Here is a 16386-nt window from a genome sequence, read left to right as displayed (position 1 = left end):
TATTTTCCGACGTATTTAATATGACCAAATGTCGGGTTTTTTGAACGTTATAAATACGTATTTTTACAACGTTGTAAAAACGTTTAGATTACGTTATCAAAACGTTGTGAAAAACGTATTTATAACGTTCAAAAAACCCGACATTTGGTCGTATCAAGTACGTCGAAAAATAACGTTATCAAAACTTTTTCACAACGTGCAAAAAACGTTTTTATAACGTTTTTGTGTTTGCTGGGAAACATTTTGGGATATTCATAGTAGAAAATAATATCTTTGATAGTAAAGGTTCATATTTACAGAGCTGAAAACATAAACACATATGTATAACATAAATCAACCCAAAATTGACTGGTTAAATTACACTTAAAAAATAAATGGGAAACGGTTCCATTCTCAAAACCACAAAAGGAGAAAACTTCTTTGATGTCAGAATACTTAGAGATGGGGTAAATTTTGTAAATAATTTTAAAATGGGTTTCTCTAACTTTATGAGATATGCAAAACTTACTTGGCAAAAGCCAGACTTTCCTCCAATTTGCATTTGAAACAAAAGAGGCCCAATAGAATTTACCTCTAGGAGTAATTTTCCTTTTCAATTGAAAGACCCTACGAATATGTCAATTGTTGCATTTTCTGTTTAAAAGGTCGATTCCATTTAGACATAAGGTGGGAAACACTTTCTGGATTAAATTTTAAATGATTGTAGCCTACTAATCCGGCTGGGATAGCTTTAATCAAATAATTATTTTCATTTAATGGGACTAGAAAGTTATGAAAATTCAACATTTGTTCATATGAATGTAATGCTCAGTTAACTTAAACCAGGCTTGATGACGTATGCAGCCTGCATTTTGCGACCTCCGCAGGCTACAGCCTTTGGATTGAGAAACGGCCAGAGACACAAGCTGTGTCTCAGTGTTAGTGTCACCGAGAAAAAATTAAAGTGATGCGTGCGACATTTTTCAAAATAAATTGTTAAAATTGTCAGATAAATATTACAAATGATATGGCTATTTTGGCATCACTGTTTCTTTTTCATATAACGTCATAACGTGTGAGGCGAGTACGCATGCGCTTAGCACTGTTTACGTTGTTACTCGTTGTATGCTGATTTCTACTGGACCGGCTTCATAAACTGCACACTTAACGAACAGGCATTGCGAACACCGACATGGCCGCTGCTGTCCCGAACTCAGAGGACGCAGGCAGAAGCAGTGGTCCGACCACGGCCAGCGTTCTAGCGGGGGACGGGGAGTCTGAGGAGGCAGAGGAGTTCGCGTCTGCAACCCACTGCTCAGAGCTCTCCCGCCGGCAGAACGAGCAGCGGAAGCTCGGGCTCTTCTGTGACGTGACTCTGGCATTCAGCAGCGCGACCAGTAGTGACTTCGAGTTCACAGCGCACCGCTCCGTCCTAGCCGCGGCAACCGACTACTTTACGCCGCTACTAGGGGGACAGTTTTCGGAGTCGGTTTCGCGGCGGGTGGAGATGAAGGAGTGGAGCAGCGAGGCAGGCCTCGACCGAGAAACGGTAGAGAGCGTCATCCAGTTCATGTACACGGGCGAGATCCGTGTAAGCACCGCGAACGTACATGAGGTTTTGGAGCTGGCAGACAGGTGAGACAGACAACTTTGAGTTTGTACAGCGAAATTTCTAACCAGAGTAGCATTTTGAAAGTTATGGCGTAACTTTATGTATGATACACCCGTAGGGTATGAGGAATCAGGAGCATTTGATTTTAGGGATCCCAGTGACATTTGCCATCAGCGAACAGCTTTCCGAATTGCATTATTAGTGCATATTCGCACTTTTATTGGGTATTATTTATGTCTCTCTCGGTGTTACACCTTTTTTCATATTGACAGTTTTCAGTCACGTGGCCTACCAGGGGGGTTGGCGGGCAAGAAAGCGGCATTTTTACTTAAGGCTTATTCTATGGCGCTCGCTTTGTGTCATTTCTTTCCAAACCAAGCTTAAAGACGTGTTAAGGTGCGCGTGACATGCGCGTAAAGAACGTGCGTCTGTTATACGCGTGAAGAACGTGCGTTCGTCTTAACGTCATACTTATCGTGTCTAATTTCAAAATAGTGCACATAAACTGTTATACAGTTACTTGTATGAAGGGCTTGTGTTATTTAGGACACCATTCAAACAGTGATGGCTGTAAAATCCGATCATTTAAGATATTTTCAAATTAGATAAGTAATTTCAACAGCAGATAGAAATATCACATAAATAGCTATTTAAAATAGACTTTTAAAGTAAATATTTAACATCCTTGAGAAAAATCAAGGCAATATACTTTGATCAAAAAGGTAATCTCACAACAAATGCATGCATTGGGACAGGAAATATACTAAAATGAATAATAAAATAAACTAGACTAGGCCGGGCATCCTTATGCTCTGTGTATCTGTTATAAAAATGAAATCCTAGCAAGCTCATATAAACTTGTAAATGCCAAAATTAAAGGAACCCAAACATATATAAAACTAAATAAAAAATAAGACCGCCAGTAGGTGGCGGCAAGGCATTGTTATAACCAACGGATGTTCCCAGAAGCAAACACTTGTGCCATTATCTTGAAGTTGCCCGTTGGACAAGTATATGAAGACTTTTGTCATTTTATGACAACTGGGATAGTACAATCTCCAGTGTTTGGGTTAGTCTAAAAAAATTCCCCCAACCTTTGTTACATTCTGTAGCTGTCCCACTGTTATATTTGTGTACATTTGTTTATACATCTTTGTAGTATATAAGAATACACAATATATTTACAATAGTACTGTATACGTGTCATAGCCGTTAAACTGACTGTTCAAATAAACTGTGTGATATAAAATAAAAACTTGTACTTTTGTCAACTGGGATATTGTTAAGTCAGTGCTTGTTTTTACTGTAATTCTTACATTTTTTTAAAAAAACTTTACATAATTGGAAAATTTAGTGTAGCATTTGATTATTGTATGTTGTGTGTGTTTTCTTAAGAGCAGGGTAAAAGCTATTGGTATATCTTGTTGTATAAATAGGTAGACAGGAATAGGACCACTAATTATTCGATAATGAGCAAATAAGTGTTCCTCTGTTGCCATTTATGTTAAATAACATAAATAGGATAACATTTAGAGCTTTGACATGCTGTGAAAAAGGTGCAGTGCAGTATTTTTAAAGGTGCTTGAATTTGCATATTTTGGATTTAAAATGACTTGCTTCATCAGTACATCAAGACTTATTTGCCAAAACTGGGACAAACAAACACATGAATGGAGACCAGAGCCAAAGGGGATTTTGTATGAGCTAATGAAATAGAAATATAAGAATTCATATTTTATTTGTCTAATTTTAATAGGTAGATTAAGTCACTTAAGAATAAGATGGTTGAAATGAATTAAATTACGTGAAAATCATGAAACCGCACTCTTGCAAATCTCAAAGTATTACAGTACCTTTGTTTGCCTGTAGGTGCCCCTCAGTCATAAACGTAAAACTCCGCCAATGAAATTGACTGAAATATTTTCCTTTGAATACACAACATCTAGTAGTGCAAACATTTTTAAATTTTTTTTAATTTTTTTTTAAATTTTTTAAATTTAGATCTGATGTAGATCTGCTAAATTGTTACAACATGTGAAACATTGTTCCCCCCTTTTTGCTCAAAACAAAAATACAGTCATGTGAAACTGTTCCATGTAATGTGGACGACAGTTTCTGTACAGTTTGCAATCAACAACCGTACATTTAAACAAACAAAATCAATTTTTATTGATTATCAAAGGTGTTTTAAAGAAAATAATTTTGGGGGGGATAAAGGAAAGCATGAATCATAATTGTTCTATGGGTCAGTATTTTCTCTACTCTAGTCGATTTAGGGAGTGGAAGTGATAATGCAAGTGGTCCTCTGCAGCCATCTACTGTAGTGCTGCACAATTAATCGCATCGCAATCGCAATGTAAGCCTGTGCAATTATATGACAGCAAAATGTTGCAATTATATTAAATAAATAAATGTGTGGACTTGTTAACACAAACTTTCTGATAACAGTTTGATGATTTTCCTTGCTGTTTAAAAAAAAGAAAGAAAAATGAACAAAAACGGCAGTGCACGTGTGTGGTGTGCTTCGTCACTTATACTAGAGCGAAGATGGATGCAGGGGAGGTTGACAGTGATCTGGTAGCTAAAAAAAACTCTATGTCTGTTGTATGGCGGTATTTTGGATTTAGGATTACTGACACTGAGCAGTTGCTACATCACGTGGCAATACGAAAACATTTCTAATTTTACAAATACAAATTTTAGCTAAACTGTGTGTGGATTTTCTTTAAAACCCATCAAGTTGACTCATGATACCATTTAGTATAATCGCAATCGCACATCGCAATTTTAGCATCAATAACCGCAATGGGAAAAATTACCCAAATCGTGCAGCCCTAATCTACTGGTTAGATGAATTAGTGGTAATTTCTTGTTTTAATTTAGTTTCAAGTGTTTGTTTTTCCATAAACAAAATGCATCAGTTGCTTCTCTATTACTGCTCCTCTGTGTATTTATCCGAGCTGTAAATTGTTTTGTCTGACTTTGGGTGAGATTTTTGTATGCTCTCAACATTGTAGTTGCAAAAAATTGTAGTCAGGCTAAGATTTAATAAACTGCTAGACTTATAAATACTTTGATGTTTATAGCTCTATTAAATAGTACATTTATCTTAAATAGTTTTAAATGTAATGACATTACATCCTCAGTAGTAGCCTAGTTGAAGCAATAAAAAAATAGAACACTTTTAATACAACAGTTTAATACAATAATAAAACACTTTATCTTAATTTTTTAGCATACTGCTGTTTTATTTTCCCCTCAGCAGATCGTATGACAATACATGACAGTACACTTAAATAACAAAGTTACGTCTAGCATTGGGATACATGATGTATGGTACAGAAATTCAGCATTAGATATAATCAAATGTAGTCCTACGTAAACTTTGCCAAAATAAACATGATTATCTCTAATGACAATTGGCCAATGAAATCTGATTGGCCCCTGAAGTGCCCCTGTCTGATATTCATCATTGATTTAATAGCAAGTGCTCAGTAAATGTATAAGACAATAATGAAAAATAGACCGGTTCACGCGCCAGACAGACGCACGTTCTTCAGACGTATGGCAGACGCATGTCCTTTAGACGTTTCTACATACAGACGTAATCCACACGGTGATTTCTAACGTGACGCCAACGTGACGTCTGTATAGATCAACAGCTACACGTTATTGACGTGTTTACGCGACGTGATATTTGCGTGTACGTCTCCATATAAAACAAATGGAGACGTACACGCACGTATACACGTGTGCTATCTGTCGTGCTTGTCAGTCTCGTCTCCAATTGACACAAAGCGAGCGCCATATATTCGACTTCATGCAGTGCTGCAAGAACCGACAGCTGTATGACGTCAAGGTTCCGCGAGAGCGATTTAAAAGTAAAAACCTTTGTATGATTTCGCAAATCACTCTCGCGGTACTTTGAAGTCATCCGGCGGTCGATTCTTAAGTATTGTTTATACTTGCGCTTTGGTCCGCAACGCAAGCCTCCGCGGATCGCGCGCGCGTCTCACCAAACGGACGAGGCGTTTATAGTTATAGTTGCTCGCTGTTGCACTATTTTTTGAACCACCAGGGGGCGACGCGAGCAATAAAGTCAAAAACAAACACAAAGAAGAGGATAGAAGAAGTCGTCCACTGGACCAACCCTGGTGCTTTTAACATCAGAGTTTGATATATAAATACTAGGGATGTAACGGTATTATACATTTCGTAGTATTGCGGTAGAAGATTTTCCCGGTACCACCGTGGTCACATGATCGGTAAAACGTTAGGTCTTCCGGGCAACACGTGTAGTTTTTTTCCGGTCAAGTAAAGCGAGTGGAGGGACGCGGGAACTACAATTCCCATAATCCCATGCGTGCTACTCTGACGCCTCTCTACAAGTGGAGCGGCAATGGCGGAAGCAAAAGAAACACGGATTTTAAATCTGATGTGTCGAAAAAGTTCGCGTTCGCTGTGACAAGAAACGAGGAAGGACAAAATGTGATGGACATTCAAAAAACGAGTGAGTAAATCTGTGAATGAGCAGAGTGTGTATGCCGTTTCTCAATTAGAAGGTTGCAGCCTCCTTAGGTCGCATATGCAGGCTGCATCCGTCATTAAACGCCTGGTGTATTTAAGTTAACTGAGTATTACATTCGCAAGTCATAAGCGTGTTACAATAATATACGATTAAATAAGAATAATAGTCAACTTGAAAAATGTTAATATTTTGAAATAAGACGGTCTTCATTACGTATGCAGCCTACAAATGCGACCCATAGAGGCTGCAGACTTCCGATTGGGAAACGCGCCCCTGTATTAAGTGAGCTGACCTCAGCTCTAAGTCCAGCTACAATAAGTAAGCAATTTTCATTTTTTACTGGGTTGTTTTTGTTTTCAGGAATTGACCCATCTTAAAACCCATCATCTTTTCTTGATTCTACAATCACAACCGTTGCTTTCATAGGAGTACCAAGCATTAGCATTAATTTTAATAATAATTAAAACTAGGTCAATTGAGGGAGTCACTCAATTCTTAAAACCTGACTGATTGGGAGTTGTTTAAAGTCGACAAACTAAAATGAAACTTAATTTTTTGTCCTTTTTATGAAAATTGTAAACACTTCACTACACTTTGTACATTGTAATGTTCAGTCTTGTTTAATAAACACTTATGGGAGTTTTTCCAAGTCTTCATTTGTTTTTTTTTCTTCCTGCAAATGTTTCAATAATTACCGTACCGTGGGCATCATAACGAAATACTACCGTACCGTGAATTTTTGATACCGTTACATCCCTAATAAATACGAGAACATGAATAAAACAACAATCTTTTAAATATGTCTTTATTAAACATTATCATTTCATTAACGTTTTTTACTAAACAAACAGTACAGATATCTTAAGGTTTGTATTTTATTCCTCGTCTAGAGGTTCATTCAATACAAATATAAGCCAAACATTCTGAATCATGTAAAATAATTCGTGTTTTAAACTGCAAAGTTTCCATACTTTACTTACAGAGTGTCAGATAAATATATACATTGTTTTGCTTAGATTGATCAAAGAGATACGTCACAGGCTTGCCTGCTCGGACAGAATCGCCTCGAGTTCGGTCATTTTCGGATGCGGAGCCGCGCGGAAAGTTACAAAAAATGCCGTGCACAGCACCACGCGAAATGGGGTCTCGCGCACCCAACGCGCGCGACCGCCCACTCCGCGTTGACGTCATTTTTGCCGCGCGCACCAACGCGCCCGTGCGGACGCGTCGAGTATAAACATAGCTTTACAGCGCCGCATGAAGTCGTAAAAACCTATTCACCTTAAAGCTATGTTTATACTCGACGCGTCCGCACGGGCGCGTTGGTGCGCGCGGCAAAAATGACGTCAACGCGGAGTGGGCGGTCGCGCGCATTGGGTGCGCGAGACCCCATTTCGCGTGGTGCTGTGCACGGCATTTTTTGTAACTTTCCGCGCGGCTCCGCATCCGAAAATGACCGAACTCGAGGCGATTCTGTCCGAGCAGGCAAGCCTTTGACGTATCTCTTTGATCAATCCAAGCAAAACAATGTATATATTTATCTGACACTCTGGAAGTAAAGTATGGAAACTTTGCAGTTTAAAATACGAATTCTTTTACATGATTCAGAATGTTTGTCTTATATTTGTATTGAAAGAACTACTGGACGAGGAATAAAATACAAACCTTAAGATGTCTGTACTGTTTGTTTAGTAAAAACGTTAATGAAATGATAATGTTTAATAAAGACATATTTAAAATATTGTTGTTTTATTCATGTTCTCATATTTATATATATCAAACTCTAATGTTAAAAGCACCAGGGTTGTTCCAGCGGACGACTTCTTCTATCCTCTTCTTTGTGTTTGTTTTTGACTTTATTGCTCGCGTCGCCCCCTGGTGGTTCAAAAAATAGTGCAACAGCGAGCGCTTCAACTATAAACGCCTCGTCCGTTTGGTATGACGCGCGCGCGATCCGCGGAGGCTTGCGTTGCGGACCAAAGCGTGACCATAAACAAGGCTTAAAGCCGAAAGTATACTAGGGACGTCCGCATGACGTCATTTTCGTCATCGAGAGGGTCCGCGGCCGGCTGCGCGGACCGTCCGCGTGCAGCCCAAAATTTGAGACCGCGCGGACAGTGCGCGGACAGTCCGCGTACAACAGCGCATGCGCGTGAAAATATTTAGACAGTGCATTCCACTATAAACAATTATACAAAGGAAATAGACAGCATTTGCACATACACTATGGTTTTTCTTCTTTAACTTTTACTTCTTCAAAGAACAGAAAGCTCTGGAGCATGTTTGTTTGATTCCTGTTCTTTGTTGTCTTGTTGTTTGTTCTAAACTGTGTTTGCAATGGTGGATCAGTTACTTTTCTTTACCTATCCTAATGTTTTAATGTACTGTAAATGTCGCCAAATCAGTGCTGCCCTGACAGCCTGTTAGACTAATAATTTGAATAAGAAATCATTTGTATTGCGTATAGTGTCGAACGCAGCCATCCGCGTGTAGCCGCGGGGAGTATACTCGAAAAGCGGCGCGGACGTGTGCGCGCGCGAGCCGGACGCGGAAAAAACCCAGTCGGCATTTCAACGTTGATTCAACGTTGAATCAACGTCAGGTACCAACGTTGAATCAACGTTGGATTACCTTTCGGTTTTGCAAAAAATTTCAACGTTGAAATCACGACGTTGTTTCAACGTCACACTTTCAACATAGGTGAATTATGGTTGATATCATGACGCAATTTCAACCTTCTATTTCCTTGTTGTTTTTAACACTAAATATAGATTTTTACTTTACACTGCAATACTCACTAAATGATTTACTGTAAACGTGTCATTTTTAATGCAATTATCATATGAATGCAACTTGCTACGCATAACTTACAGTACAACCCCATTCATAAAACTAAACACTTAAGGAAGGTAAAGTTTAAATGTGGACAAATAAGATGGCAGGTGCCTACCCTTTCCAAATAAACATGAAAGCAGCTGTTAAAAATATTTTTTTATGGATAAAAAACACATTCTTTCAAACAGTTAGGTTTCCAGTTAGTAGTGCAGAAGTGGAATTTTCTAAATATAGAATAAAATCATAAAATATGAAACAAAATCATGTTTAAAAGTCATTTTATTAATCTGAATAGAAAAACTTTATTCAAGAAAAACTGCAAATATGAATTTTGTTGTTGGTTTAGTTGACAGTCTTCTTATGGCCACCACCACCCATCTATTCTGGCTCATGCTGTACTTAATACGATGACAGCATCTAAAGAGGGGGAAAAAACAAGATATTTAATTTTCAAAAAATGCTGCATTTTAGCCCATGTACAAAAAAATCTTGTTATTGCACATCAGGGCAAGATGCGTTTTCTTTGATAGTCTGACTTGAAACATTGCATAGCCATCTGATGAAGGAACAAAGCTGTTGTGTTTACGAAGATGACAATGAGGTTCAATTAAGATAATCTACAGTGCATTCAGAAATCATACACCTTTCACTTATAATTTTATGTTGTTGCATGATACTGTAATTGTTTAGATATTTTTACAAAGTAAAAACAGAATTTAAGAAACTTTTGCAAATGTATGAAAAAAGAAAACATATCATATTTACATTATACATATTCAGACCCTTTGAAACAACATCTGCAATTTACCTCAGTTGCCTCCAATTTCTCTTGAGGTTGCTGAGATGTTTCTACACCTTAAAGTGTCATGATGAACACAAAGATTTTTTAAGGAATGTCTGCAACCAAACTGACCAGAAGCACCATTGACTTACATAGTAGGATAAAAGAATACTATGGTAGTGAATGGTGCTTCTGATCGATTTGGTTACAAATGAATCCAATACTGAACGCTTAAGTGATATTAACTTTATATTTTCAACACGCCCAAATAAGATGCTTTACAAAGCAAACACTGACAGGTTGCTTTACGTGTGGGTCAAACAGCCTTGTGTGTAGTCCCTTACCAATGAAATCGAAGATGGACTTCAGAACTTCTGGACTGTCTGTGTAAGCCTTTAAACTCGCTCAGACCAGCAAGGCATCTTGTTAGCAGACATCCCGACCTGATCAAAAACTTTTGATTAGGAGATGTTATAATCCTATTTTTAATATATGTTTTACAAACTTACCACAGGTGATCTGGCAAAGCGACTTATGAAACAGCATCTTCCCAAATCTCCTTTTCAGGCTCATCTTAGCGATCATTGCATTTGATAAAGTTTGGAAAAAGAAAAACATATTTCATTAGTATAGAAATATAAATGTAATCTTGTGGTAAGAAATACAGAAAACTGTGGCCCAAGTACAACTTTTAAAGAAATTAAGAATTTTTTGTCATAACACTATTCATTACCTTTTAAGGGGAAATGATTTGGGGATCTGGAAAGACACACTACTTCATCGCTCTGTATTTTATCACACGTCTTCAAATTGCATGGTGATCTGCCTACAATTTAAAACACATAATAAAATAAAAACAAGTCATAGCCCCTTTTAAAAAGAAAACATAAATTGTGAAATACAAAACACTGCATCTTAATTATTAGGATTAGTAGAATTTGATTTGGTTACAAAACAAATATTAAATGCATTGTAAGGTTTTAGGGGAGACGCTTCACAAAAAAGAAATGGTAAATTACGGATTTCTATTACAACATGGTATCTTGGTGGTGCATTACGAGGGTAGGTGGTAGCTCATTGACAATTAAAAAAATTATGATTAAAGCCATAATACATAAAGATAAGAACAAATAAATGCTGTCATGTACACCACCACAAAGACACATTTTTTTCTGTCAATATGAAGCCTCTATAAAACTTGCATCACCATCCACTCTGAACACTGGATTAACTTTTGTCTCTGTCTACTGAAAACAAAGGGTTTGAAATATGTAGGCCTACATACTGTAGAAGGAATAGTGGCATACAAAAGAAATTAATTGCTGTGCTGAAAAGTAACCATTGTATCCTAAATTATTTTCCTAATGACAATGATAAACCAGTCTTGAGAAACAAGTAGCAGGTGTTTTTAAAAAGCCAGTCTCAATTCTCACCTGTGAAGTTTCTTGTGTTTGTGTGTCATTCTGTTTCTGATCTGACAACCCTTGCTGTCTGTTTCTTGTTCAATCTTGACAAAATATAAAAAAGTAAAATTAGTGCAATATTGGAAGAGAATTCTATAATGACTTTATCAGAACATGAATACATACACTTGCATACTGCATTTAAGTAAATATTGTAGAATAGCGGGGTTAACACAATTACCTGATCCAGATGTAGTGGCTGCTGATGCATGAAAATCTCAGCATTGACAAGATCATCCTCACTTTTCTAATTTGAAGGGCTCTGATAACGAAGACATTACAAAAGAGTTATAAAAATAAACTGATAATAAGAGCACATTTGTCTAGATAACCAATACTTTCTATTTCCATTAAAACTTGCTAACTATTCAACAAGTAAGCAAAATTACACCGTTACAATGTATTTCAATTCGAATAGAACATGCCAACTTACACGACATGATATTTTCGTACAAAGGAGTTAACTTAAGTGTTTCATGCCGCTTAAAATAATGGATACTGCGCGAATGACCGCAGGTGCGATCATAAGCGTAACATGTAATTGACTGATTGCCATGGAAACATGAGGGTCACGTCGACTATCTTGTCCCTTTTAATTTTATAACTGCATTTATACACATTACCCCGTCGAGAAAACCTCAGCATGATTAATATTGGATTCGACGCCCATGTTATCACGTCATCAATAAGTTTGGATTAATGTCATTAACACGAACTGCTATACGTATCCGTTATTGCGAATTCGTGAGCCATAAAACACCAACATATCATCTAAGTTTTAACACTTTATCAGTAATATGAATTTGAGAAACTAAGCAGCTTACACTGACCGCACCGCACTCGAGCTGCTCCTCCTTACAAAAGGCTGATAGGTGTCTGTGGCGCCTGTAAGACCTCTCGGATATAAGTTACGCTGACTGAACTACGAAATCAACACTTTTTCACCGAAGTTGTCCAAAAAAGCCCTTACATTTATAACTAGTTGCTTTTCTGAAGCAAAAACAACCAAGTGGTTAAGTTGATAAAAACACACCTCATATTAATTTATTAATATTCATAATAACGAAGTCCAATTTCGGCGGGAACATCCCGTGGACTAGCAAATTAACTACTATAACGAATACATTCGCAACTAACAGAAAAAAACCCGATTTGGCATCGTGCTTTTTTGTCATACCACTTTGTATATGTGAATAAAATAACGTTATGCGTTTACATTGACTTATATTTCCTTACCTCTTCTTTCTCTGAAGCATTTTCTCCTTTCGCAAGATCTCAAAGACAGCCGTTAAAACAGTCCAGTCTCGTGTAATCTTGCGAGATTACGTCGCTACCTGTATTCAATTATTTGTTTCATTTTTTTATATAATGTCATAAATTTTATAAAATGAGTTTTTACATTTTTTTTCTGAATGATTCACATATTATAAAACATTATTTTATTGTCTCTCTGCAACCATTTACTTCACTGTTGTTTCAACGTTGAATCAACGTTGAACAAACAACTGACGTTATTTCAACCAAATTTCAACGTTGATTTTTAAGCATTTTATTAACCTTTTTCAACCGTTTACCATTCACCGTTGTTTCAACGTTGTTTCAACGTTGAACAAACAACTGACCTAATTTCAACCAAATTTCAACGTTGAAGGTCGGTCATATGCCCGCTGGGAAGTATACCGCAGCCTTTATTCCGCCCCGCTCATTTTTTAATTCTTCGCTCTTCCGCATTTTGTCAACCGACTTCGGCTAACATGGCACAGCGCAACTGGTAGCTAATTGCTGGTTAAAGAGGTTGTTTGTAGTTCACTATTACTTTAGCAAAATGACAAATAACGCTAATGTTGTACATGTTTTAATTTGGGAGCACTGAGAAAACTTACATACAACGCTCGGATCGTCTCATATTGTACCATCAGTCGTTACGTGGGTAGACGATATGAATTGGCTGTGGCCGCAGCAGGTAACCTATAGGACATATTTAACTACCTCGTCCTGTCAGGAGGAGTTGATGGAGTATGGAAAGCCGTTTTAACTTTTATTCGTTGTGTTCTAGATATCAACAAGTTAAAATTAAAATTTTTGATGTCTGATATTACATTTATACTAGTAGGGGAGAGTGGGGTAAAGTGAGACATTTTTTACATTTGCTCCCCTCTAAGCGAGCTAAAATGATATATCAGTCAAATTTACACATTTCCCATTAATTCAGGATGTTTCCTAGCTATGGAAATTACCAGAATGTATTCAGGACGAAGAGCAGTGAAAATATGATTGTTTTAAAAAAAGTGGTCTTGTGTCTCACTTTACCCCAGCTTAGGGGTAAACTGAGACAGACCAGAAAAATCAAGGGGGTAAAGTGAACCAGCTCGGGGTAAACTGATCCACTTACTTTTTCCACTCTGAAACTACCATAACAGCACATATTGTAACAGATAAAATCCTGACAGCTAGCTTGACAACCACACATTCCAGAACTAATGTTGGACTAGTAAAAGAATCAAGGGGATTGGTCAATTAAGAACATTATTTTTCTAAACACTTGAAAGTACAGTAACTCTGAACCAAAATCAAATACAACATAATATAATTCAAAAGTTATATTTTTTGGCCAGTTTTTGCCTTTATTTAACAGTGAGTTTTGGAGAGGACAGGAAAGGACAGGGAGGAGAGAAGGGTATTGGATCAGCAAATGACCACGAGCCGGAAATCGAACTCGGGTCCCAGAAAGTGTGAAAGCACCACATGTCGGAGCGCTGCCCACTATACACCATTGGCTCCGACAATTCCAATTTTTTTAACATTCAAATGACATATAGAACCAGTTAGATTAGAACGCAGTTTGGGGGTCAGAACAAAGGACCCTTAGAGCCAGCTAGTGTCTGCAGGTCAGCGCAAAAGACAATCAGAACCATCTATCAATATTTCTATCCCTTGCAGCTGCTCTTACTGTGGGTTCACACCAGACATGAGTTCAACGATTTGTGCAAGTAGATTACATTCAAAGTTAATGCAAAGACACGATCAGACGCATCCTCGCCTGGGGCGATGCGAATGACGCCATATGAGCGGAGCATTTGCAGCGAAAACACGCACTATTCACCTCAAACATGTCTTCGCCCAAGTTGAAAATATTTATCTCAAGCGAATAATTTGCATGACACAATGTTAAATCCTGTGAATAATCTAGAGGGAGTAATGCTACGTACACACCAAATGCGAGGCATCGCGTTACTTGATCTAGATTACTCGCAGGATTTAACATCGTGTAATGAGAACTTTCGCTCGAGTTGAATATTTTCAAATTGTTTTTCCCCAGGCTGTCTTCCTGGTGTATTGACTAGGGATAATGGTTTTTCTGCAATGTTTATAACATTAAAAATAAAACATATGTAATGTAATATTACATTAAAATATGTTTTAGACTAAACTGAACTTGTGCCTCATGTCTCACTTTACCCCACAGCATTTGTCTCACTTTACCTCACCGTATAACATTAAAAATAAAACATATGTAATATATGTAATATAACATATGTAAATAAAACATATTTTAATGTAATATTACATTACATATGTTTTATTTTTAATGTTATAAACATTGCAGAAAAACCACAATTCAATTCTTGATATCAACAATTAAGTTATTGATATCTGTAATTGTATTTTCACTAGTGAAATGTCACCATAGGCTGCCATTCGAATTCAATTGTTGATATCAAGAATTAAATTTTCACTAGTAAAAATGTTAATTCTTGATATCAACAATTCAATTCTTGATATCAACAATTCAATTCTTGATATCAACAATTCAATTCTTGATATCAACAATTACATTTCCACTTGTAACAATGTTAATTGTTGATATCAATCATTCAATTCTTGATATCAAGAATTAAATTATTGATATCAACAATCAAATTCTTGATATCAAGAATTCAATTGTTACAGGTTTAAATGTTAATTCTTGATATCAATAATTCTATCAGTCGCACTTGGGGAGACGCACGCTATAAGTTTGAAAAAATAAATAAAACTAAGCAAACATGTCTGAGGAACAGGGCAGCCGCGTCACTACCATGGATTAAAGTTTTCCGTCGCTAGACGGATTTCCGTCAATTGAAAAATTATTAAATTCACTTTTCATAAAGACGACGTGTATTCACCTTTTTAAGTGGGATGTGATCAAAGCCTGGAGCGGAGCCAAATCACGTTCCTCTATCCACTGTAAGCGTTCTGTAATCACTACGCACAGGATCCACTCCGGGTTTTCTGGCTGTATCACGTTAAGCTGAGGTAAAACTTTATTTAAGCTAGCATGGTCAAACTTATAATGCAGGAAGGCTCCGATGTTTTAGAAATCGATAAAGGTGTAAAAGACCTGGAGGTTGACTTGGCTTAGCGAAATGATGAAGATTGGCAAGGCTTTCAGTTCGTGGGCTAAGAAAACCAAAAAGCCAGGTAACTTGCGTGTCTTTGCACAGTATGACTAGGGGTCCTGTATTTTGGGGGTAAATGATTTCTCCCGTACGTGATCACCCGCGTCCCGTTTTTGACTGCTATGCTGATCTAACCAGTGGCTGATACAACGGGTTTGTTAAACTCGTGGGTAAACTTCATGTGGCGCCACAAGAACCAGGAGGCAGATGACATCCAAATCCCGTTAGAGCGATTCGAGGAATCATAAAAGGAGACTGCTTCCGAAATGCTCTCGCGGGACTTTGATGTCAACCACATGTCGGTTCTTGCAGTTGCATTTGCGTGTGGTCACAAAAACTTAACATTTGTACACATATTTAAGCACCGCAGTTTAAAAACAAGTGATTTTAAGTCATTCAAAGTCAAACAACGGCCGCTGTTTCTGTGTCAGATGGGCACGCAAAGCCGCGCATTCGCTTCTCATTGTGTGAGTATTTTTGCCGCTTTATTGGCCTTAAATAAACATATGCGTCAAAAATCCAGTCTTTGCAAGTATCCTCATATAAACACGACCATTTAGGTCTTAGGATAAAGTAAACAGCAGAAACATTGCGCACAAAATAGCACATCAGCGCTGCCTCTATTGTAACATAATAATTTGTTGATAAAGGTACAGTCATTCATTGTACATCTTTCACTATGGTTACAGACATCCTGTGGGTATTGTACACGAGTTTGACTCGAGTTACTCGTTTAGGATTTATATTCA

At 37.4% G+C, this 16386-nt stretch overlaps 1 protein-coding gene and 1 long non-coding RNA gene across 2 annotated transcripts in view; one reads left to right on the top strand and one right to left on the bottom strand.

Annotated features, from left to right (window-relative positions):
• The first annotated feature begins 1084 nt into the window (after positions 1 to 1084).
• klhl11 (kelch-like family member 11) overlaps positions 1085 to 16386 on the top strand; it is a 62213-nt gene continuing 46911 nt past the window's right edge. The window contains exon 1 of the mRNA XM_065253396.2: positions 1085 to 1614. Coding sequence (XP_065109468.1) covers positions 1172 to 1614 — 443 coding nt within the window. The 5' untranslated portion in view covers positions 1085 to 1171. The remainder of the gene's footprint in view (positions 1615 to 16386) is intronic.
• Positions 8079 to 16386, bottom strand: part of LOC135734555 (uncharacterized) — a 149867-nt gene continuing 141559 nt past the window's right edge. The window contains exons 7-9 of the long non-coding RNA XR_010527413.2: positions 10245 to 10281; positions 10080 to 10178; positions 8079 to 9371 (exon numbers count right to left, since the gene is read on the bottom strand). This is a non-coding gene — a long non-coding RNA (uncharacterized lncRNA). The remainder of the gene's footprint in view (positions 9372 to 10079; positions 10179 to 10244; positions 10282 to 16386) is intronic.

This window comes from Paramisgurnus dabryanus, chromosome 1 (genome assembly GCF_030506205.2).
Source record: "Paramisgurnus dabryanus chromosome 1, PD_genome_1.1, whole genome shotgun sequence".
Classification (NCBI taxonomy): domain Eukaryota; kingdom Metazoa; phylum Chordata; class Actinopteri; order Cypriniformes; family Cobitidae; genus Paramisgurnus; species Paramisgurnus dabryanus.
This window is presented reverse-complemented; position numbering and strand designations above follow the sequence as displayed.